This window comes from Aquarana catesbeiana, linkage group LG08 (assembly GCF_042186555.1).
Source record: "Aquarana catesbeiana isolate 2022-GZ linkage group LG08, ASM4218655v1, whole genome shotgun sequence".
Lineage (NCBI taxonomy): Eukaryota > Metazoa > Chordata > Amphibia > Anura > Ranidae > Aquarana > Aquarana catesbeiana.
This window is the reverse complement of record NC_133331.1, coordinates 285,850,259-285,873,019: the sequence shown is the minus strand read 5'-3', so window position 1 is coordinate 285,873,019 and position 22,761 is coordinate 285,850,259. Positions and strand designations below refer to the sequence as shown.

General features: G+C 46.4%; 2 protein-coding genes across 2 annotated transcripts in view; both read left to right on the top strand.

Moving 5' to 3' along the window:
* LOC141106559 (NACHT, LRR and PYD domains-containing protein 3-like) overlaps positions 1–22,761 on the top strand; it is a 392,742-nt gene that overhangs the window by 239,025 nt on the left and 130,956 nt on the right. The gene's annotated exons all lie outside the window — the stretch shown is intronic.
* Positions 5,411–22,761, top strand: part of LOC141106558 (NACHT, LRR and PYD domains-containing protein 12-like) — a 283,337-nt gene continuing 265,986 nt past the window's right edge. The window contains exons 1-2 of the mRNA XM_073597415.1: positions 5,411–5,537; positions 11,681–11,738. Of these exons, the coding sequence (XP_073453516.1) occupies positions 11,717–11,738 (22 nt within the window). The 5' untranslated portion in view covers positions 5,411–5,537; positions 11,681–11,716. The remainder of the gene's footprint in view (positions 5,538–11,680; positions 11,739–22,761) is intronic.

Here is a 22,761-nt window from a genome sequence, read left to right as displayed (position 1 = left end):
CTGTGTCAGCCCTATTGTCAGTAAGGAGACCTAGTTTACTACTGCTTTAAAGTAGAATTCTGGTGTATACCTAGCTAATCATAAACCCTTCAATACCGGGCAATTTTACCCCCTTCCTGCCCAGGCCAATTTTCAGCTTTCAGCGCTTTCACACTTTGAATGACAATTGTGCGGTCATGCAACACTGTACCCATATGACATTTTTATCATTTTGTTCACACAAATAGAGCTTTGTTTTGCCAGTATTTGCTCACCACTGGGTTTTTTATTTTTTGCTAAATACCGTATTTATCGGCGTATAACACGCACCCCAATTTAGGAGGGAATTTTAAGGAAAAAAAACTTTTAGGAGGGAAGTTGAAGGGAAAAAAACTTACATTTAAATGCCGATCATTGCAGCCTTCTCAGTGCAGCCTTGCCCCAGTGCAGCCATGTCAGTGCAGCCTTCCCCAGTGCAGCCATGTCAGTGCAGCCTTCCCCAGTGCAGCCTTGTCAGTGCAGCCATGTCAGTGCAGCCATGTCAGTGCAGCCTTCCCCAGTGCAGCCTTGTCAGTGCAGCCATGTCAGTGCAGCCTTCTCAGTGCAGCCTTCCCCAGTGCAGCCTTCCCCAGTGCATCCTTCCCCAGTGCAGCCTTGCCCCAGTGCAGCCTTCCCCAGTGCAGCCTTGTCCCCAGTGCAGGCTTCGATCCCCTCTCCCTGCTTTGTGGGCTTCAAAATCGCCGACCGCGATTTGAAAATGGCGCTGCCGGCGCCGAAATACACAGAGCCGGTCCTCGGCTCTTTCCGGCGGCTCTCGTTCACTTTCGGTTCCACTCGTAGTCCCGAGCGGAGCTATCCGAGTAGGTTCAGATAGCTCCGCTCGGGACTACGAGTGGAGCCGAAAGTAAACGAGAGCCGCCGGAAAGAGCCAAGGACCGGCTCTGTGTATTTCGGCGCCGGCGGCGCCATTTTCAAATCGCGGTCGGCGATTTTGACACTTTGACAGCTCGGGATCGCAGGGGATCGGCGTATAACACGCACCTGCGACTTTCCCCTTATTTTAAGGGGAAAAAAGTGCGTGTTATACGCCGCTAAATACGGTAACTAAAAAAAATATGAAAATGTTGAAAAAAAAATGTGTTTTTCTTTGTTTCTGTTATAATAAAAAATAGATAATCGTTCTTCATAAATTTAGCCCAAAATGTATTCTGCTACATTTCTTTGGTGGAAATAACCCAAATCAGTGTATATTATTTAGTGTGTAGGAAAGTTATAGAGTCCACAAACTATGAGATATATCAGCAAATTGATCAATCCTGATGTACTGATGGCCTATCTTATTTCTTGAAACCCAAAACTGTCAGGACAGTACAAATATCCCCCAAATGAGCCCATTTTGGAAAGTAGACAGTCCAAGGTATTTAGTAAGAGGCATTGTGAATTTTTTGAAGTTGTCATTTTTTTGTCATCATTTTTTGGAAAACAATTCAGATGGGACATGGGAGCCTATGAGTGACATCCCCACTCCCTGGCATTCCTAGCCATTGTCAGAGCATTTTCCCCTCTCCCCTGCAGCCAGGTAAGTATATAAATCTTTCTTCCACAGAGTGGTTAGTATAGGTGTTAAAAGGGTGTGGGAGCAGTTTTAAGATTAGTTGGTGATAGCCCAGAATTCTACTTGAAATCCGAATTTAGGGTTCCCAAACATGTGGGATTGGGTTAATGCTATGCCCTCCTGTAGAACCACGCCCGATTTAAATGAATGCCCCACCCCTAATACAAGTACATTCTTCGCCTACAACAGCTTGCTTGATGCACAGCAAAAGTGTCTCTAAATATTTTTTTGAAATTTTGGCAACTATGCATGCCTAAAGGCTTCCTGTTGAGTAGGAGTAAAAAATTCTTGCTGCTGTCCTTCAGTGTGGGGTGAAGATGGGGACAATGTGCAGGCTGTCCCCCCAGCAAGGATGGTGTACGCCATGTCCGAGCAGAGGCCAGCTCCCACTGAGCCTCCCCCGGCTCTCCCCTTCAGCCCCCAGTCGGCCAGTTGGGGAACCTGGAGTGGGTGCAGCATGCTCTGTCCAGCCTGACCCGTGAGCAGAGAGTACCTGGAGTGGAGTTTCAGCGTAGGATGGGGGTTGGAAGGCGGCAGGGAAGAGGGAGAGCGGGGCCGAGTCACTGCATAATGGGCATTTGAGTTGTACTTGTCCCCTGGGCCAAAAGTTGCCAGCCAGCCTCTGCTTATCATCACCCCCAGGCCCATCCTCATATGTCTAAGTAACCGGTGTGATGATAACAATACATAAAACTGATAAAACAGATAAAACTCGAAGCCAATAGGGAAGTCCAAGCAATGCCCACCATGAAATGTCCTTGGGGCCCCTTGCTGATTTTATGAAGCTATACACCACATAATACATTGTGTATACATTATTACAGACCAAATGATGATGATGATACAATATTACCACTGAATACAATGCACTGGGTGGAGACCACACCCAGTACATGGATATGTTATGGACAATGATGACCAGCTTCTTTCAACCACCTTCTGGGCCCCAGATGTCTCCTCTCATCTCCTGGGTTCTGTGTTTTCCAAGTGTTCTTCTTCCAGCTCTCTGCATTCCATGCTGCTGGGGCCAGGCATTGTCCAAGTCCAGCAGGACCCATCTCCATTGAAGGGCACATGCGTGGAAAGCAAACTCCTTCCTTTGGAATGCATAGGGTAGAAGGAGACGGGAAGGAATTATATTATATCCTCCGATGACCTGGCTGTGAAAAATAAGGGGCTACTTGATTCTCTCAAATGGGGGGTTAAGGTAGGAGGAGGAGCTGACTTCTGAGTGGTGGGGATCATCTTCCTTATGAAAGTGCTCCACCCAATACTGAGTTTATATTTTATATACTGAAGTTTCTATTTTGATTTGATATATTTTATATACCAAAATAATATATAACATTACCTGCCCCCTATCCACATTTCCGGGAGACGAGCAGTCCTTGGAGGAGATAGGGGAAGGGTAATCAAGCCTTGCACAGTGAGCGATCCTGTGCCTCCCGCTGTATGGAGGAGCACTGTTATGACAAGAAGGGGAAGATTCACAGCAGAGCCCCCATCTCCTCTCTACTCTTCTAGTTCATGACTGTAAGATTGGAGGGGGGGGTGGCTTGTGCAGGAGGGGTGATAGGGGGTTGTTTGTGCTGGGAAGGGTAATGGGGGGGTAATTTGTGCTAGGAGTAATGGGGAGTATGTGTTAGGAGGAATGATTGAGATTTGTTCTAGGAGGGGGGAATAGGGGGGGATATGTGCTAGGAGAGGGATTTGGGTGGGGGTGTGGATTTGTGCTAGGAAGGGTAATTTGGAGGGGGAACTTCGGGGCGAGGATGTGTACTAGGAAGAGGGATTTGGTTGAGAAGATTTGTGCTGGGAGGGTGGATTGGGGGTTGTACTAGGAGGGGGGATTTGGGGGAGAGGATTTATGCTGGGAGGGGAGATTTAGAGGGAGGGAGAATTTACTCTAGGAGGGGGATTGGGGGGGATTTGTTTGAGGGAATTTGTGCTAGAAGGGGGAATTTGGGGTAAAGGATTTAGGCTGGGAGGGGGGATTGGGGGGAGAGGATTTATGCTGGGAGGGAGGATTGGGGGGTGGATTTGTACTAGGAGGGGGGATTTAGGGGAGAGGATTTATGCTGGGAGGGGGGATCTGGGGGGAGAATCTATACTAGGAGTGTGGATTTGGGGGAGAGGATTTGTGCATGGAGGGGGATCTGGGGGAGATTTAGGGGAGAAAATTTACACTTGGGGGGATTTATGCTAGCAAACTGCGCAGATTTCACTTGCATAGACATGAGTCCACATCAGTTTTCATGCACATGATACCAGTGTTGTGGTGTGAACAAGGCACAAAGAGAAACATATTTTTTTGTGCCCTTGACATGATGCTTGTACATCTGGGGGGGGGTGCAGTTTCTTACCTTCCCCTTGAGTGCAAGAGGACCTTGTCCTGGCACTGACCACACTGCACACAAGGCACTCAACTTCTCCTCTAGCACATAGCTTGGATCGGATTCCCTTACAGACACAGCCTCAATCTGCACAATGTCTTGCTGGCTGTTATGTTGCAGTTCTGACCTGTGAATTTCCCTATTTAGATTGGCAGCTGCAGGAGCCAGCTAAACACTGTTCTAAACACTGTTCTCTACACACTGATCTCTTGAGTGCCCTGCCAGCAGTGACCCTGTCCTTTTCAATGCTGACCACTTTCTTCTGCCCTGCTCACCCCTGTACCCTGCCCTGCTCACCCCTGTACCCTGCCCTGCTCATCCCTGTACCCTGCTCATCCCTGTACCCTGCCCTGCTCACCCCTGTACCCTGCCCTGCTCACCCCTGTACCCTGCCCTGCTCATCCCTGTACCCAGCCCTGCTCACCCCTGTACCCTGCTCTGCTCATCCCTGTACCCTGCCCTGCTCATCCCTGTACCCTGCCCTGCTCACTCCTGTACCCTTCCCTGCTCATCCCTGTACCCTCCCCTGCTCATCTCTGTACCCAGCCCTGCTCACCCCTGTACCCTGCCCTGCTCACCCCTGTACCCTGCCCTGCTCACCCCTGTACCCTGCCCTGCTCACCCCTGTACCATTCCCTGCTCATCCCTGTACCCTGCCCTGCTCACCCCTGTACCCTGCCCTGCTCACCCCTGTACCCTGCCCTGCTCACCCCTGTACCCTGCCCTGCTCATCCCTGTACCCTGCTCTGCTCATCCCTGTACCCTGCCCTGCTCATCCCTGTACCCTGCCCTGCTCACTCCTGTACCCTTCCCTGCTCACCCCTGTACCCTGCCCTGCTCATCCCTGTACCCTCCCCTGCTCATCCCTGTACCCAGCCCTGCTCATACCTGTACCCTGCCTTGCTCATCCCTGTACCCTGCCCTGCTCACCCCTGTACCCTGCCCTGCTCACCCCTGTACCCTGTGTTGCTGACCACTACCCTTCTACCTGCTGACCCCATCTTTTGCCATGTTAACCTCTAAAGACTGCCTTAATATCCCACTGTACACTGCCCTACAAACGAATGGCCTCTGTACACTGCGCTACAAACTAATGACCTCTGCACACTGCCCTACAAACGAATGACCTATGTACACTGCCCTAAAAACCACTGATCCTATCCTCTGCCTTGCTAAGCCCCTGTACTCTACCCTACTGACTCTTATATACTTCCCTGCTGACCTTTTATCTTCTGCCCCCCTGACATCTTTTACTACACCCCCAAATCAGACGAGATCCAGCCCTGACTCCCAATTAGAAGCATCTACTCATTGACATGAATTCAATGCACTCTGATGATCTGCCTTGTACTTTTCTTCTATTGTAGTTGAAGAAAAATTTCATCAGCAAACATCAGTACAGGAAAGGCATGTTCCCTTATTTAAAACCACAGAGACATTTCCGGCTCGTTCTGAGATTCCGGAATGATCCAGGAAGCTGGGGGCCCGTGTGCCACGCCTGCAGCTGTATGTTACAGGATGGAGGTCTCTGGTAATCAGATCATTCCATGGTAGGAGCCTTTCATACTTCTACCTGACACAACTTGTCCTCAAAGTTTCCCTTTCACCTTTTTTGCCCTTAATGTAAACATTACTGCAGTTAAAATACGGAGCCAGGCTGAAGGGAAAGCAGAAGAGGACACCATTTTGGGCTTTTCAACAAGAACGGTGTGCAAAAATGGCAGAAGATGCAACCTATGCTGCTAAACTCGATAACAGCTCATGGAGGGGGGAGGAAGTCACAGTTTGATCTTTTGGAGTAAAAACTACGACTTTTACAGGCCTCCAGCATCTTTTCTTTGTATGCCTCTAAACTCAGTTCAGTGTTAGCCTATGTGGCCATGCACTTTGGGTGTTTAGATACATATTTTAACAGCAACATTTAAAGGCATAAAAGATACTGCAAGCTGCATATGGAGAGGTGCTTATGAGTGTAACTTACACCTTAATGCACCTAAGCGTGTATAGACATGCATGAACGTACGCTTATGTCCAGAAATGTATTCTAGTGCCTAGAATACATGAATGTTCTAGCCAATAGAATGAGGTTTATGCTCAATGCTTCTAAACCAGTGGTTCTCAACTCCTCTCCTCAGGACACACTAACAGGTCAGATTTTAAATATTACCTTAGGGAGATGCAGACTAGGATACTGCAATCACTGAGCAGCAAATTATATCACCTGGGATGTATTTCAGTTATCTTGCAAATGTGGCCTGTTAGTGGGACCTGAGGACAGGAATTGATAACCACTGTTCTTAACGCTATACGCTTGTAAATACCCATAAATGTACATCTCCACCTCAGCCAATTCATTAATAGAATACCAAGCTTTTTGTGAATAGCTGAGCAATGCTCAGCCCAACTTTATTTTATGAGAATGAGACGGGAAGTCCTCATCTCACTGCTGGAGCACAGCTCTGTATACTGTATGAAGCTGAGGCTATATACAGCTAATACAGCATGTCCAGTAGGTGCACCTGTTAAGTGCTGTAAATACAGTGCCTTGAAAAAGTATTCATACCCCTTGAAATGTTCCACGTTTTGTCATGTTACAACCAAAAATGTAAATGTATTTTATTGGGATTTTATGTGATAGACCAACACAAAGTGGCACATAATTATGAAGTGGAAGGAAAATGATAAATGATTTTCCACATTTTTTACAAAAAAATATCTGAAAAGTGTGGCGTGCATTTGTATTCAGCCCCCTTTACTCTGACACCCCTAACTTAAATCTAGTGAAACCAATTGCCTGTTTGAAATTTAATCTCAGTATAAATACAGCTTTACTATGAAGCCCTCGGAGATTTGTTAGAGAAGCTTAGTGATCAAACAGCATCATGAAGGTCAAGGAACACACCAGACAGGTCAGGGATAAAGTTGTGGAGAAGTTTAAAGCAATGTTAGGTTATAAAACAATATCCCATGCTTTGAACATTTCACGGAGCACTGTTCAATCCACCACCTGAAAATGGAAAGAGTATGGCACAACTGGAAACCTACCAAGACATGTCCGTCCATCTAAACTGACAGGCCGGGCAAGGAGAGCATTCAGCAGAGATTCACAGCTCAGGTGGGAGAATCTGTCCACAGGACAACTATTAGTCGTGCACTCCACAAATCTGTCCTTTATGGAAGAGTGCCGAGAAGAAAGCCATAAAATGTCCTGTTTGCAGTTTGCGAGAAGCCATGTGGGGGACACAGAAAACATGTGGAAGAAGGTGCTCTGGTCAAATGAGACCAAAATTAAACTTTTTGGCCTAAAAGCAAAACGCTATATGTGACGGAAAACTATCACTGCACATCACCCGAAACACACACTTTTCTTCAGCAGGGACAGGAAACCCATCAGAGTTTATGGGAAGATGGATGGAGCCAAATACAGGGCAATCTTAGAAGAAAACCTGTTAAGAGTCTGCAAAAGACTTGAGATTGGGGTGGGAGGTTAACCCTCCAGCAGGACAATGGCCTTAAACATACAGCCAGAGCTACAATGGAATGGTTTAGATCAAAGCATATTCATGTGTTATGCCCCGTACACACGGTCGGATTTTCAGACGGAAAATGTGTGATAGGACCTTGTTGTTGGAAATTCCAACCGTGTGTAGGCTCCATCACACATTTTCCATAGGATTTTCCGACACACAAAGTTTGAGAGCAGGCTATAAAATTTTCCGACAACAAAATCCGTTGTCGGAAATTCCGATCGTGTGTACACAAATCCGACGGACAAAGTGCCACGCATGCTCAGAATAAATAAAGAGATGAAAGCTATTGGCCACTGCCCCGTTTATAGTCCTGACGTACGTGTTTTACATCACCGCGTTTAGAACGATCGGATTTTCAGACAACTTTGTGTGACCGTGTGTATGCAAGACAAGTTTGAGCCAACATCCGTCAGAAAAAATCCTAGGATTTTGTTGTCGGAATGTCCGAACAAAGTCCGACCGTGTGTACGGGGCATTAGAATGGGCCAGTCAAAGTCCAGACCTAAATCCAATTGAGAATCTGTGGCAAGACTTGAAAATTGCTGTTCACAGACGCTCTCCATCCAATCTGACAGAGCTTGACCTATTTTGTAAAGAAGAATGGGCAAAGATGTCACTCTCTAGATGTGCAAAGCTGGTAGCATAGGTGTGCGCAGATCATGGCATTAGGGTGTGCACCGAAAGCTCAAACACACACACGTGTGTAATATATATATATATATATATATATATATATATATATATATATAAAATCAGTAGAGCAGTGGACGGTGTAGGGATGAGATTGATGTCAGTAGTTCATTTTTATTATTTTTTTATCATAATTTTTTTTACCAATTTTTCTATTTTTTACAATTTTATTTAATAATATATTTTTATTATTATTATTATTTTTATATATACAATTTTTTAGGAGCTCCATTGGGGGGCTTTGGTTTGATATCAGAGGTCTAAACAGACCCCTGATATCTGATATCAGAGATTTCCCAGTCCCTTCTTCTGCAGCCAAACGGCAGGGGGAATCTGTGCAGTACAGCATGATTAGGGTGTGCCCAGGCACACCTGGCATACCCTGTGCACACGCCTATGGCTGGTAGAGACATCCCCAAAAAGAATGATTTTATGCTCAAATTTTTCTAAAAGGCGTACACCTGTAAACACCAATAAAATCGCATACATGTAAGTGAAAATGTAAGATTAGACGCATTTTTTTCTGCCAACTTCTGCCAGAATATATTCAGTGCATAAATTCATATGCCTGTGTGCATGAAGCTTTTTGCTGGTAAATTGCCAGGAAATGACAGCACCCGGTTGTCTCATTCTGTTAGTAAACACAGTGACTGGTCAGTCCCTTCATCTATATTAGACCCTTATCCTAGCTCCACTAGTTTAGATATATTAAATTTTCTGCCACCAACGACCTATGTTTAGTCTCCCCTGTTTCAATCATTTTATTTTTGTAACCATTTTATTCCCATATTCTTTTTTTTAAAAATTGCTATTGTTCCAACTGTCTTATTAGCTTTATTCTTGGTACTGCTGCTGGGGGATGTGCCGGGCCGTCCTGCGGTCTGGTTTCTCTCTCACTCCGGGGGCTGTGACACACCTTGCGGACACTTTTTCCCCCCCTCCCCCACTGCCTTCACGGCCTGGGGGAGCGGATGTGATGTCAATGTGTGTCAGTGTCACGCTTCCTTGCTGTGCGCGGGGCAGCGCTCTGACGCTGCCGCGCACAGGCTGTGTTCACCACACTCGTGGGCTATGGGCGAACGTGCTGCGTGCCGTTGGCCGGAAGCGGCCGCCTGGCGCCTGGCGCTCCTCCCCCCACCCCACGGCGTGACATTGGTGTGCATCCCCGCGGCGGGGGTATTTAAGGGCGCTCCCCGGCTGGTCACGGCACTCGGGGCTCTTCACACACCATCCACTACATGGATTGTTTCACTGGTCTTTCTGGTTCCCTTTATGGGGTTCCTCTACCCACCAGGTATATTGGCATTTCCCTTTGTTTCATCACCACTACACCTTTCTGGCTTCACTTGTCCACTTCTCACTTATTCACAATACCCCCCACTGTCCACCCACCTACCTCCCTCCTTGCCTTTTGTCCTCACCTCACCCCCCTCCCCCCCTTTTTTCTCCCCTCTCTTTCCCCCCCTCCCTTTTTCTCCCTCCCTTTTCCCTTCCCTCCCCTTATTCTTCATATTTCTTTTTTCCCCCCCTTTTCCCTTCCTTTTCTCTTTCTCCAATTCCTTTCCCCCCCCCTTTTTTCCTGATTCTTTCCCCCTGCTTTTCTTTCTTCTTTTTCCCTTGTCTCCCCCACTAATCCCTTCTTTTCCCCTCCCTGTGTCTCCTCCCCTCTTCTCTCTTCTTTCTTCCATCCATCTCTTCTTTCCTCCTCCCCCCCCCCCCCCCCCTCCTCCTTCCCCCTCTCTTTGGTTTTTTTCCCCCCCTTCCTATTTCTCTTTCCTTGTTTCTCTCCTGTGTTTGTTACATCTCTTTGTTCATCACTGTCCCTTCACTCTCAGAATGTCCTCGGCTGCCGTGCCCGCCGTGAATGTCGCCCTCCCCATGTCCGTGGGGCTGCCCACCTCAGCTCCCGGTGTGGAGTTATTTCCCGGACTGTCTGTGGGGCCTTGCCATTGCACCTTCAGCATGCCCAATTTGAACAAATACTACACGTGCCTGCTCCTGATGAGTGGCTTCAGCCACGAAACGCGTAGAGCTCTTGATGTGCCGTGTCTCCACGAATGTCATTAGAACTTCTAGTTATGATGTGTTCCGTACTCTCTCAGGCCAATGAGGCCATAGGTCCTGCAGGTTATATTCTTTTTTATCAATAGTACACATCTTTAGTCTGTGATGAATCTGGGAATTTTAAATATTTCTATACAAATATTTTTACCTTATGCTGTTATTATATTTTTTTACCAATTTAATGTGATTCATGCATATTTTTATTGTTACCAGCATATATACTTTGAACTGTGTTCAACAGTCTTACCACCTATGTATGTTAATTTACTTTTGTTATTTTTTGATTATGTATGTATTATGCAAATGTGTAATAAAATTCCTTTTGATTCATCCTATTACTCTTTGGGCTGTCATATGCTTCACATAAAGTCCCACAATCCTGGTATATGGTTATATACCCCCCTTTTTTTCTAGATGAGGGTCTGATATAGATGGTAATAGGAGACCCCATGCTAAAAAAGAAAAACAAAAAAGGTTCCCTGTAAAAATACATACCAGACCTTTATCTTTGTCCGATGTTGATGTCAAGGTGGACCCCACAAAAAAAATTATTAGAAATAAAATTTTAGAAATGGTCACTGCCAGCCCCTCTATTATAGCCAGGCATACCACACTTTATAAGTATTTTATTAAAATGAGGCATGTAAAGACTGTTTTAGAGCTATCTTCAGGCTGGTCACGTGAATCATGGCCAGTGTCCAGGGCTACTGCAGGAGGTACTGAGTGCTCATGTGACCTCCCTGGCTAACTTCGTGAGTCATGTAACCGGCTTGACGATAGCTCCAAAAAGTTATTTACATGCCTCATTTTAATAAAACACTTATACATGTGTGGTATGCCTGGCTATAATAGGGGCTGCCAGTGATTTACACTTTTGGGTTAAGAACCACTTTAAGGAGGAGCCCCATGCAAAAAAATAAGTAAAAAAGCAACAGGTACCCTCCAAAGCATGCAGCCTGGCTGTCCAGGAAAAGGGGTAAAACAAACATGCAGTCCCCCTCCTGAACCATGCCAGGCCCCATGCTAACAGCATGGGTGGGTACCTTGCCAGGGAGGACCCTCTGAAAGGCATCTCAACTCCTGTTGATGAGTACAAAGGCCTATTCCCAACAACCATGGTCTGTGGTTGCACCCCACTTTAAAAATAATGGGGTCCCAGATACTTGCCCCACCTCCTATGTGAATGAGTATGGAGTATATAGTACTCCTTGGCTGAGGTGAAGACATCATGATCTCCACCTCAGCCAGTTAACTTAAAGAATACCAAAAGAGACAAGAAACCTCAGAAAGGAAGCCATACATTGGGCATGTTAGGCAAAGACCAAATTCCCCCTAGAATTCATTGATTCCATTGTAGGTAAATGTGTTGTCATTATTGTCAGACTGTTTGATATTTGTGTTTCTTCTAGGTGATATAAGCTCCGGTCTTCTCCTGCCCTGGTGTAATGGGGGCCTCATCCTCACACGGTATGCCTGCTTATAGCAACTATTTTCTCCAATGTATTCCTCCATATTTCATCTCCAAACATAAAGGAAGCTATAAAACCTGACGGGTGTAACAGGATGAGTAATCAGATACATGAAGAGACAGAGGGTAAGGCAGCATGCACGTTGGGTGTTTAGCAACGATGCGTGAGGCCTAAATGTACCTTGCAATTTGTGAAAAGTAAGAATGCCTTAATGCAAAACAGGGCCAGGGTGGTAAGCAGCATGTATACACTGCAGCATAATAATTTAGATAAAATTGATCATAAAAGCTTCACAAACATGGGCTCTTCACAGCCATGTCTCTATCATGCAATCAGGGTAACATGTGGCTATGTTGCAAAGTCTCTATAACCACAGAGAGTCTAGCTGAGAATCACTACTTGAGTAAAACAGGAGAGAACACAAACCTCTAATTGCACATATCCTTATAAACAGCATCCTTCACAGTAAAGTACAAAGTAGTTCTGGTGACACAGGTGAACAGCTGGAGGGATCTCAAAAACCAAGGACACGGGGGTCAACCCACTTGACCATTGGGCACTTAAACCCCCTTCCTAACCAGACCAATTTTCAGCTTTCGGTGCTCTCATACTTTGAATGACAATTACTCAGTCATGCAACACTGTACCCATTTGAAATGTTTGTCCTTTTTTTAACACAAATAGAGCTTTCCTTTAGAGGTATTTAATCACCGCTGAGTGTTTTATTTTTTGCGCTATGAATCAAAAAAGACTGAAAATTCTGTAAAAAAAAAAAAAAACATTTTTGTTTCTGTTAAAATTTATTGCAGAGTATTGGCGAGTATTGGCAGAGAATTGCAGAGTATTGCAGAGTATTGCAGAGTATTGGCAGAGTATTGCAGAGTATTGGCAGAGTATTGCAGAGTATTGGCAGAGTATGGCAGAGTATTGCATAGTATTGCAGTGTATTATATAGTACTGGCAGAGTATGCAGAGGAGCCCTCAAAAAATTGCACTCCCCTGCTCGGATTTTGCGAGTGCCTTTTCAGGGCTGGCGAGAAAGGGCTGCCTGGAGTGCGGGGGGTGAGCGCCGCCAGCAGCCAGGGTGGAAAGGGAGTCCTTCTCCCAGCGATCATGGATGGTTGAGAGAGAGAGAGCAGCCTGGATGTGCAGAGCGCAGTGCGAGGAACACAGCGATATTAGCTTTAATTTCACATTGCAGTCTTCCCCGCCACTCGTTGTCAGATACAGCCCCTCATCCTGGTCCCAGGACTTTGATAGACAGATTACACGTCCAATCCCGGGATGGGTGATCTGTCAATCAAAGTTCCCTGGACAGGGGGCGGGGCTGTATATGATGTTGAGCCGCGGGAACACAGAAATTGAAATGAAAGCTAAAATCGCTGTGTTCCCTGCACTGCGCTCTGAATATCTGGGCCTCTCTACTGTTCCTCTCCTCCCCTGCACAGGTAGGCTGCATGGTGGGCACAGGGTGGATGGTGGGCACAGCCTGCATGGTGGATGGTGGGCATATGCTGCATGGTGCTTGGTGGACACAGGCTGCATGGTGCATGGTGCACACAGGCTGCATGGTGCATGGTGCACACAGGCTGCATGGTGCATGGTGGACACAGGCTGCATGGTGGACACAGGCTGCATGGTGCATGGTGGACACAGGCTGCATGGTGCATGGTGGACACAGGCTGCATGGTGCATGGTGGACACAAGCTGCATGGTGGACACAGGCTGCATGGTGCATGGTGGACATAGGCTGCATGGTGGGCATAGGCTGCATGGTGGGTACAGGCTGCATGGTGGGCACAGGCCGGATGGTGGGCACAGGCTGCATGGTGGATGGTGGGCACAGGCTGCATTGGTGGGCACAGGCTGCATTGATGGGCACAGGCTGCATTGGTGGGCACAGGCAGCCTGCACTGGTGGACACAGGCAGCCTGCATTGGTGGGCACAGGCAGCTTGCATTGGTGGGCACAGGCAGCTTGCATTGGTGGGCACAGGCAGCTTGCATTGGTGGGCACGGATAAAGTTGTTGTTAATATTTATTTTTATAACTTAATTCTGCATAAAACATTTAAGTGTCATTTAATGAGATAATTTATAAGGGCATGTTTAGGGGCGGGGTGAGGCGTGTTGTGGGGCGGGTTGGCTGGGGCAACTGGTGGCAAGTAACCCTTGAGGCCTGGCTAGTAGCTCAGGACTTGAAATTTTGAGCCCTGTGGCAGAGTATTGCATAGTACAGGCAGAGTATGGGCACTGAGCAGTGCTGTGGGCTGGATCTGTAGTGCCCACAGCACTGCAAATGATCTCTCCCCCTCTCCCTCTCACCTCCCACAATCAGTACAGAGAGGGAAGGAAGGAACCGGCGTCATGGCAACATGACGCCGGTTTGTTTACAAGTGACGCTCCGTCATGTGACGGAGCGATCACGTGGTAAACGGTCGCTATCAGTGGCCAATTACCGTGATCCGTGATGTGCCGGGTCCCCCGGACCCGGCGGTCACGGATGTTCCGGGGTGCGTGCCCCAGGAGGCGCACAGGAGCGTGATTCTGTGAGGACGTTCCACGGATGCCCACCCAGAATAAGCCGACCACGCTGTAGCCATCTTTCGGCTATGGCCCGGTCGGCATGTGGTTAAACAATCGGGAGTTATTTCTCACAGTGGTTGGATCTTCCAGAGAAGCTGTGTGCTATTGGGCTCTGGCCCAGCTGCCTCCACACTGGTTCTGACAGTGGACAGCCTCTCACCTGGCTGCAGATCACTTGCTCAGCTATCTCTGCCTCCTCAGGTGTGGTCTCCCTGCTGAGGGGGTGAAGCAGAAACAGTTATCTATACTGGGCATGTTCAAAAACCCAGGGAGTTCTGGGAAAATGAATTAAAGGGGCCTGCATCTGAGCTAATTAAAAAATGGGCACTCCAATGCACAAGTTATGGTGAGGTGACCCAAAAGCAATCTAACAGTTTTTCATTGGACCATTACGAAGCACAATAAAGTCTTCCTTAAATAGAAGGAATCCCTGTTCCTCACATTCATCACAGATCCGAAGAAAACATATTTCCCTTCAATAAAAAATAGTAGGCACAGCAGTGAAATGATTCCTTTATGCCCAATTGGCTAAAAGAAAACCCAGAGCCACAGGTGAATAGTAAAGATGGAGCCCAATATTATAAAGCCACTTATTATAGAGCAATTTATCCAACTGTCCATCCAGAGCCTCTGGTTTATAGACCAGATACATCCTAAATATTGAGCAATGTATCCAACTGTCCATCTAGAGCCTCTGGTTTATAGACAGGATACATCCTATATAGAGCCATTTATCCAACTGTCCATCCAGAGCCTCTGGTTTATAGACAGGATACATCCTAAATATAGAGCAATGTATCCAACTGTCCATCCAGAGCCTCTCGTTTATAGACTGGATACATCCTTAATATAGAGCCATTTATCCAACTGTCCAACCAGAGCCTCTGGTCCTACTTTACAACATTACATTCATTCAATAATGACTTTTCTAAAGGAAAACATTTAATTTAAACTTGCTTGCAGCTGTAATGTATTTCTGACTCCCAGCAATATACAGTAGATTAAAAACCAGGGGGAAAAATGGCGTAAGGAAAAACTCCATGCCAAAATTGAAAAAAAAAATTGGCATGGGGTCCCCCCAAAATTCATACCAGACTCTTATCCAAGCATGCAGCCTGGAGGTCAGGATAGGGGGGGACATACCAGACCATATGCTCTCAAGATGGGGGGTGGGTGCTTTGGGGCAGGGAAGGCTATGCGCCCCCCACCCCAAAGCACCTTGTCCCCATTTTTATTTTAGAACAATCAATTGAAACGACTTATATACACTCCGGTATATGCAGATATCTCTTACTCCAGCACAACTCTTACTGCAGACCATTACTCCTCAGCTCCTCCAGCACTGTCCTGGCCTCGCCCCCCATACTCCCGGAGTCTATGGGTAGCTATCCAGGCAGATAACCTTTTTCTGCGCACACAATAATAGACTGCTGTTTCTTGTCTGTGTCTTTATTGGCACATTGCAGATTTTAATACAAGTGTGAATAACACGTTATATGCGGTAAAACCTGAAAATAACAAGAATAATATAACATTACCATACAATAGTAAACATCATATAAATAACAACTGAAATGACTATCTGCTTTCCCTAATAGCCTGTGGAGGAGGAAGGGGAAGATTGCTTACCTCCGATGCCATGGATGGGAAGAGATTACATCTAGGCAGCTGGCATAATCTTGAAAATGCAGATCCCTAGGGGAATTCACTTCCTGACTAAAGAGGATGTGATGATTTTATGTCACATCCTTTAAAGGTTAAAGGTATTATTACAAATGATATTAATGTTTGGCCAGTAGGTGGCGCATGCGTACAGCTAACCTGGAACAAACATAATTTATAGCCTAACAATGCAGTAACAAAAATAAATGACAAAATGGATTCTCTTTTCTGAACCTCGAGAGAGAGAAAGGTCTCCTGGAGACATAACACTCCCCGTCTGGCATTAACCAATGCCACTAACAGCGTTATTGGACACAAGTAAAATCAAGTCCGATATGGGTCTGAGAAATGACTTTACTTCACCCTGTTTGGAAGTCTTAACTTCGACCTTCCTGACATGTCCATCTTTGCTTGGGAATGTCTGTGTGATAAGTCCCAAAGGCCAGTCATTTCTGTGTGCTTGGCAGAGCACCACATCTCCTGACTTCAGGTCTGGTTTGTTAACTTGTCACTTATTTCTGAGTTGTAGGGTTTGGATGTAATATCTCCTTCATCTGTTCCAGAAAGCGTTGGCTAGGCATTGCACCTGTCTCCATTGACGTCTGAAAAGGTCTTTATCAGTAAACTCTCCATTTGGAGCACTGACTGTTGGTTTTTTGAGTGAGTAGAGTGGCAGTTGTCAGCAACATGGGTTCCTCTGGATGGTTAGTAACTGGGATCAGAGGTCTAGCATTTATGATGGCTGAGACCTCGGCCATGAAGGTGGACAGACATTCATGCGTGAGTCTGGCATTCCCCATTTGAAGGAAAATAGAATCCAAGATCTTGCGGGCTACGCCTATCATTCTTTCCCACACACCACCCATATGAGAAGAATGAGGAGGGTTAAATTTCCAGGTACATCCCTGTTGGTTGAGATACCTTTCCACACCGTAGTTGTCTAGATTAGAAAGGATCTGAAGTTCCTTGGCCGCTCCAACAAAGTTGGTGCACCTATCAGAGCGGATGTGCTTAACGGGGCCTCTAATGGCAATGAAGCGCCTGAGAGCATTGATAAAGCTGGAAGTGTCCATTGATTCATTCAACTCTATGTGAACAGCTCGAACAGTCATACAAGTAAAAATAACTGCCCAGCATTTGCTGCTGGCGTGGCCTCCTCTGGTTTGGCGAGTGGTAACGGACCTAGGACTGAATACATCAAGGCCCACACTTGTAAAAGGAGGATCTGAGTTAGGTCTATCAGGTGGAAGGTCAGCCATCTTTTGGGTTTGTAAGAGTCCACGGAGTTTGTGGCAGGTAACGCAATTAAAGATACACTTGCTCACACATCTTTTTGCTCCTATTATCCACAGTCCAGCAACCCTCAAAGCTCCTTCAGTGAATAGCCGGCCTTGTTGTTTAACTTGACAGTGATAGTGTTGTACAAGCAGGGCAGTGACATGGTGCTGAGCTGGGAGAATGAGAGGATGCTTCTCGTCGTACTCCAAGGTAGCTTCTTTAAGGCGACCTCCTATTCTCAACAGGTTACTGCTGTCGAGGAATGGATCGAGTTTCCTTAGGACGCTGTCTTTAGGGATTGGCCTTTTGTTGTTAATACAGTCAATCTCTCTAGCAAAGGTCTCTTTTTGCACAGTGTAAATGATCAGATGTTTTGATTGCTCTAGTTCAGTCACTGAGTATGTATTTTTACAGTGGTGCCAGCCTTTGCAGTTAGTCCTTTTCCCAAAGGAATGGGTTATGTGGGATAAGGAAGTAATGGCTCTAATGAGTGATTTCCATGTAGAAAACCTGGAGAACCAATGAGATTTGAGTTGGTTTTGTGAAGTCACAGTGACTAATGCAGACACTTGTGGATGAACTTCTGCATCCTTGACTGCATTTATCAAGCTGAAGGTCTCCGATTCAGAAGTGTTGTATTCTGAATTGTACAGAAATGCAGGGCCTGTAAACCATGTTGTGTCCCAAAGACAGTTGGCTGGGACAGCTCTAGTCGCTAGGTCTGTGGGATTGTGTTTAGTTGGAACGAAGTGCCACTGTTTTGGGTGTGTGGATCTCCTAATCCTCAACACTCTATTACTGACGTAGACGTAAAAGCGTCTGGTTTCGTTGTAGATGTACCCCAGGACAACGTTACTGTCAGTGTAGAACTCAGTGTCTTTGATTTCTATGTTCATCTCTCTAGCGATCGTGTCGGCTAACTCCACAGCTAACACTGCGGCACAAAGTTCCAGTCTAGGTATTGTGTGTTCTGGGAGTGGGGCAAGTTTACCAAATTAGAACAGGCTAGCATCTCCTGTGCTCTCTTGAGGAGACTGATAGCTGCTTCAGCGGTGGGTAGAGATTTTAAGCAATCGTCTACATAAAAGTCTTTTTCTACTAAGTGTTTCACTTCAGATCCGTAGATGGATTCGCCTTTGTGAGCCGAGCGTCTAAGCCCGTAAATGGCAACTGCGGGGGAAGGTAAGTGTAAACTAAAATATTCCGCGCTTAGGACGGTATGTAAGAGAGAACTGCAGCCCCCCAAAAAATGGAAAACCACAAAGTGGAATCCAAAAAAATTTGAAAAACTCTAGTGGGGAATGTGGCGCTGTTCACAAAGTGTGTGTTAATAGGGAGTGTGTGGTGAAAATATTGTAAGAAAGAGTATGAACGGATGTTAAACAAAACTTATCATGTGCATACCATAAATATCAAACATCACATAGTGTAAAAAACAGAGGTGCAAATGCGTTGTAAATAATCATATAAGAAATACGTGCACTCAAAAAAGTAAATTATACCAACATGTGAGTGTGCGTGTTGGTGACATGAATAAGTAAAAATGCAAAGAAAAATCGCACAGAAATGTCTAAAAGGTGCACAAATAACAGCAATAGTGTAGCAAATAATAAGTATGATAGTGCACCAAAAAAACATAAATAAAGTCCAACTAGTATAAGTGTCCAAAAAATGGGAAAAACTGTGAAAAAATGTCTTGGCAATCCAAAAGAAATCTCATAAAAAATATCCCATAAAAAAATATATATTGTGTGATTGTGATTTAAAACGCTTCTTCTGGAACCCCCACTTGTGTCCCCACTCACCGGAAGACCCAACCCCTGCAGGGGTAATGGGCAAGTGCAAATAAATCCACTGATGGAATTCGATCAGTGTCCCCTTCTACGGATCCGCGATCCCCTTCCTGTTCTGGGTTGTCTCTGCTCCTTTAAAAAATAGTCCACCAAAGCGTATCCGTATGTATGGAGAAAAAAGGAGCCTCATAGTGTAAATCCAAAAGTAGGTTTTTATTTATTATAGCCAATCAGCTCATTTAAAAAAGGAATGGATAAAAACAAGTAGAACAATAAAATGTAACTGAAGATGACACTGTTCCGCCGGCTAGAGTAAAAAGCCGATAGTGGAGACAGTGGCGAGGCAGCGGCGTGCGTTCCACAGCCGATCAGCCAAAAATCGGAAGCGAACCAACAATAGACTGTGCAGCGACGTATGCGTACCAACGTGACCACGCCTCCCGATATGAAGCATAATTTAGCCACACTCACTGTATTCTGTGGTGTGCTGTGTATGCCACAGGTCACCATCTCCCTAGTAGGGGCCCCAATGCATGAAGGAGAGAGAGACCCTATAGAAATGAGGCTCCTGTGCACACTACTGGAAAAAGGACTCAGGTAAGTATCAAGGGGTAGTAAACACAATGTTTTTTTACTTTCATGCATAAAATGCATGAAAGTAAAAAAACCTGCAGCTTTTAGGCTGCCCATGCATTATACAATTTTTTTTGTACAACTTTCCTTTAGATTTACCATATATATATATAATAGGAGGTCAAATCTAAACACTTTCCGTTTTTGTATGCAGTCAGGCAGGCCCTTGCACTACATAGTTAAAGATAAATCTTATGAAAATTGAATAAGAAAATTGTATAGTGTATGGCCAGCTGTATAACCATTTTAACTGTTGGGGGGGTGGGGAGTGGAGGTTATGTAATTTACAATGCTATTTGTAATAGGCAGCATGAAGGGGGGTATCTGCTGTGAGGCAAACAAGTAATTTGCCTGGAGTGGTGCCATCCCCCAGGGGATCGCACTAAAACCGAATGACGGCTACAGTGTGGTCATCCAGGTGCAGCGCACACCCAGTGCACTCTGATCACTGTGTCCTTCAGAACAGCTGATCAAAAATTAGGGTTAAAAGCCAATCACAGCAGCTCTTTGCTATGTGATCAGCTGAGTTCAATCATCGCTGATCACGATGTAAACTTGCCGGTTATCAACATTCCTTTCTTCATGCTGTCACAGCGTGAAAAGAGGAGAGAGCCAGTAAATGGCTCGTGTAAAAGGGGGACATCTACACTGATAACCAGGACACCCGATCATCCGTGTCCTGATGATCAGTTCAGCCCCAACAGTGCCCATCAGTGCTGTGTATTTGTGCCAATCAGTGCCGTTTATCAGTGCCAACCAGTGCCCATCAGTGCCATCTATCAGTGCCAACCAGTGCCGCATATCAGTGCAGCTTCATCACTGCCTCCTTATCAGTGCTGCATATCAGTGCAGCTTCATCACTGCCTCCTTATCAGTGCCAACCAGTGCCCATCTGTGCCGTTTATCAGTGCAAACCAGTGCTGTCTATCAGTGCCCATCAGTGCCGCATACCAGTGTAGCTTTATCACTGCCTCCTTATCAGTGCAGCTTCATCACTGCCTCCTTATCAGTGCCAACCAGTGCTGTTTATCAGTGCCAACCAGTGCCGTCTATCAGTGCCAACCAGTGCCCATCAGTGCTGTCTATCAGTGCCAACCAGTGCCCATCAGTGCCGCATACCAGTGTAGCTTTATCACTGCCTCCTTATCAGTGCCAACCAGTGCCGCATATCAGTGCCCACCAGTGCTGTCACATCCTCTGTCCTGCCAAACCCATCCTCTGCCCTGATGTCTCGGGGTCTGATGAGGAAGCTGCAGCTGTTCACTGTGAATGGCTGTGGCTTCCCCATGAGACCCTGAGGCAATAACAGTATACTGCGCCTGGGGTGGGACAAATTTAGATGGGGGTGGGTGCTCAATTTTAGTTTGCCCAGGGTAGCACAAAAATAAAATACACCACTGGCCACTGATGCATTAGTGACCAGTGGCAGTTAATTAACCCCTCTGTGCTGCATTAGTGGCACCGGTGTCAGGGTTTATTAACCCCTTCATGCTGCAGCATACAGAGGTTATTAAACCCTGACACAGGTGCCAATAATGCAGCACAGAGGGGTTAATTAACTGCCACTGGTCACTAATGCATCAGTGGCCAGTGGCAGTACATTAACCCCCTCCATGCTGCATATTACTAATAGCATTACAAATGAATGACCCACTACAGCCCCCCCTTCCCCCCAAAGAGTTAATCATTTCAGGCAGTTCACACAACTAAGATACTGACACAACAGTGCCTTTGGTTTTTAGCCTCTGCAAACTCATTTGCACAGATGCACTTGCACTGGCTCCTCGTAGGTCTTGGCAGCAGCACTCACTCTCCTCTGCCTTTTTCATCCAGCCTCCCGGCCTGTGAATGACATCACACCGGGATCACTCCGCCTCACAGAAGTGACTGCTTTGGACTGTGTGCTGGTGCACATAGCATACTCGCTATGTGCGCCGCTCAGATAGAACACAGGGTAGCGGCGGCTGGCGGGTATCACGCTGGTCCGCAGCAGTGCGGAGCAAGTGGCTTTTTTTACGAGGCATCAGAGGCCTCCTTGCTCCCCAGCGCAGTCCGCCCCTACCTACTGATGAGTTCAGCAGTGGCCCGGCAGCCCCGCCTCCACCCCTACAACTCTCAGCAAGCAGCGATGTATACAAAAAGATGCTTTACCAGTCCAGCCCGCTCACCCCGCCAGCTTGGGGACACTGACCGGGACATTCCCTCCCACTCACACATCAGGCAAATTAGGCAGCCGCGAGGCCCCTATGAGGGTGAGGCTTAAGGCGACCACCTAATTTGCCTAATTAGAGAGCCGCCTCTGCCCGCACAAGTCTTTAGAGAGTAAGGGGAGCTTGGACCCCTAACACCGATGGTTTCAAAGAATGTGGATTTAGCCATAGAGTGGTTGCTTTGGTCATCTAAGAGTGCATACATCTTGACAGCTTTGTTTCTGTGACCCATTGGATAAGCTCTAATAAGACAGATCTTTGAAAAAGACCTACCGCCTGCAGGATCTTTGCATACCTCAGTACACTGTGAGGTAACCACTGAGATGTTTGAACCAGTGTTCTCTTGCTCCCCGCCATGTTAGTTGGTATCGCCAGCTTGCTGGGCGGTCCAAGGAGCAGGGCCTGGATGAAGTGCTGAGTTGTGGTCTGTGTTGTCACACTCTGTGCATGATACACTAACCTTGCAGTCCTTGGCAAAGTGTGATGTGGATGAACAGCACTTGAAGCATATGCGGTTCTCTCTTAGGAAGGCTTTGTGATCTTCTAGAGACTTCTCCCTGAAGGTCCTGCATTTTGGTAGAGGGTGTGGCTTCTTGTGTAGAGGGCACTGCTTGCTAGGGTCTCCGACTTTGTCCTCTGGGTGAACACTGTTGGAAGACCTATAGGAAAAATCTGTAGGAGAGACATGAGACTTGCTCACTGTCACTGGCATCCTATGCTGTTTGAAGCTAGGGGGCGTGGCTGATGGCAGTATAAAGTCAAAGCTGGGATCATTCAAGAACTTAGCTTGCTTTGAAACAAAGTCTACGAAAACATTGAATGGTGGCAATGGTACCTGGAACCTTTCCTTATGTTTAAAAT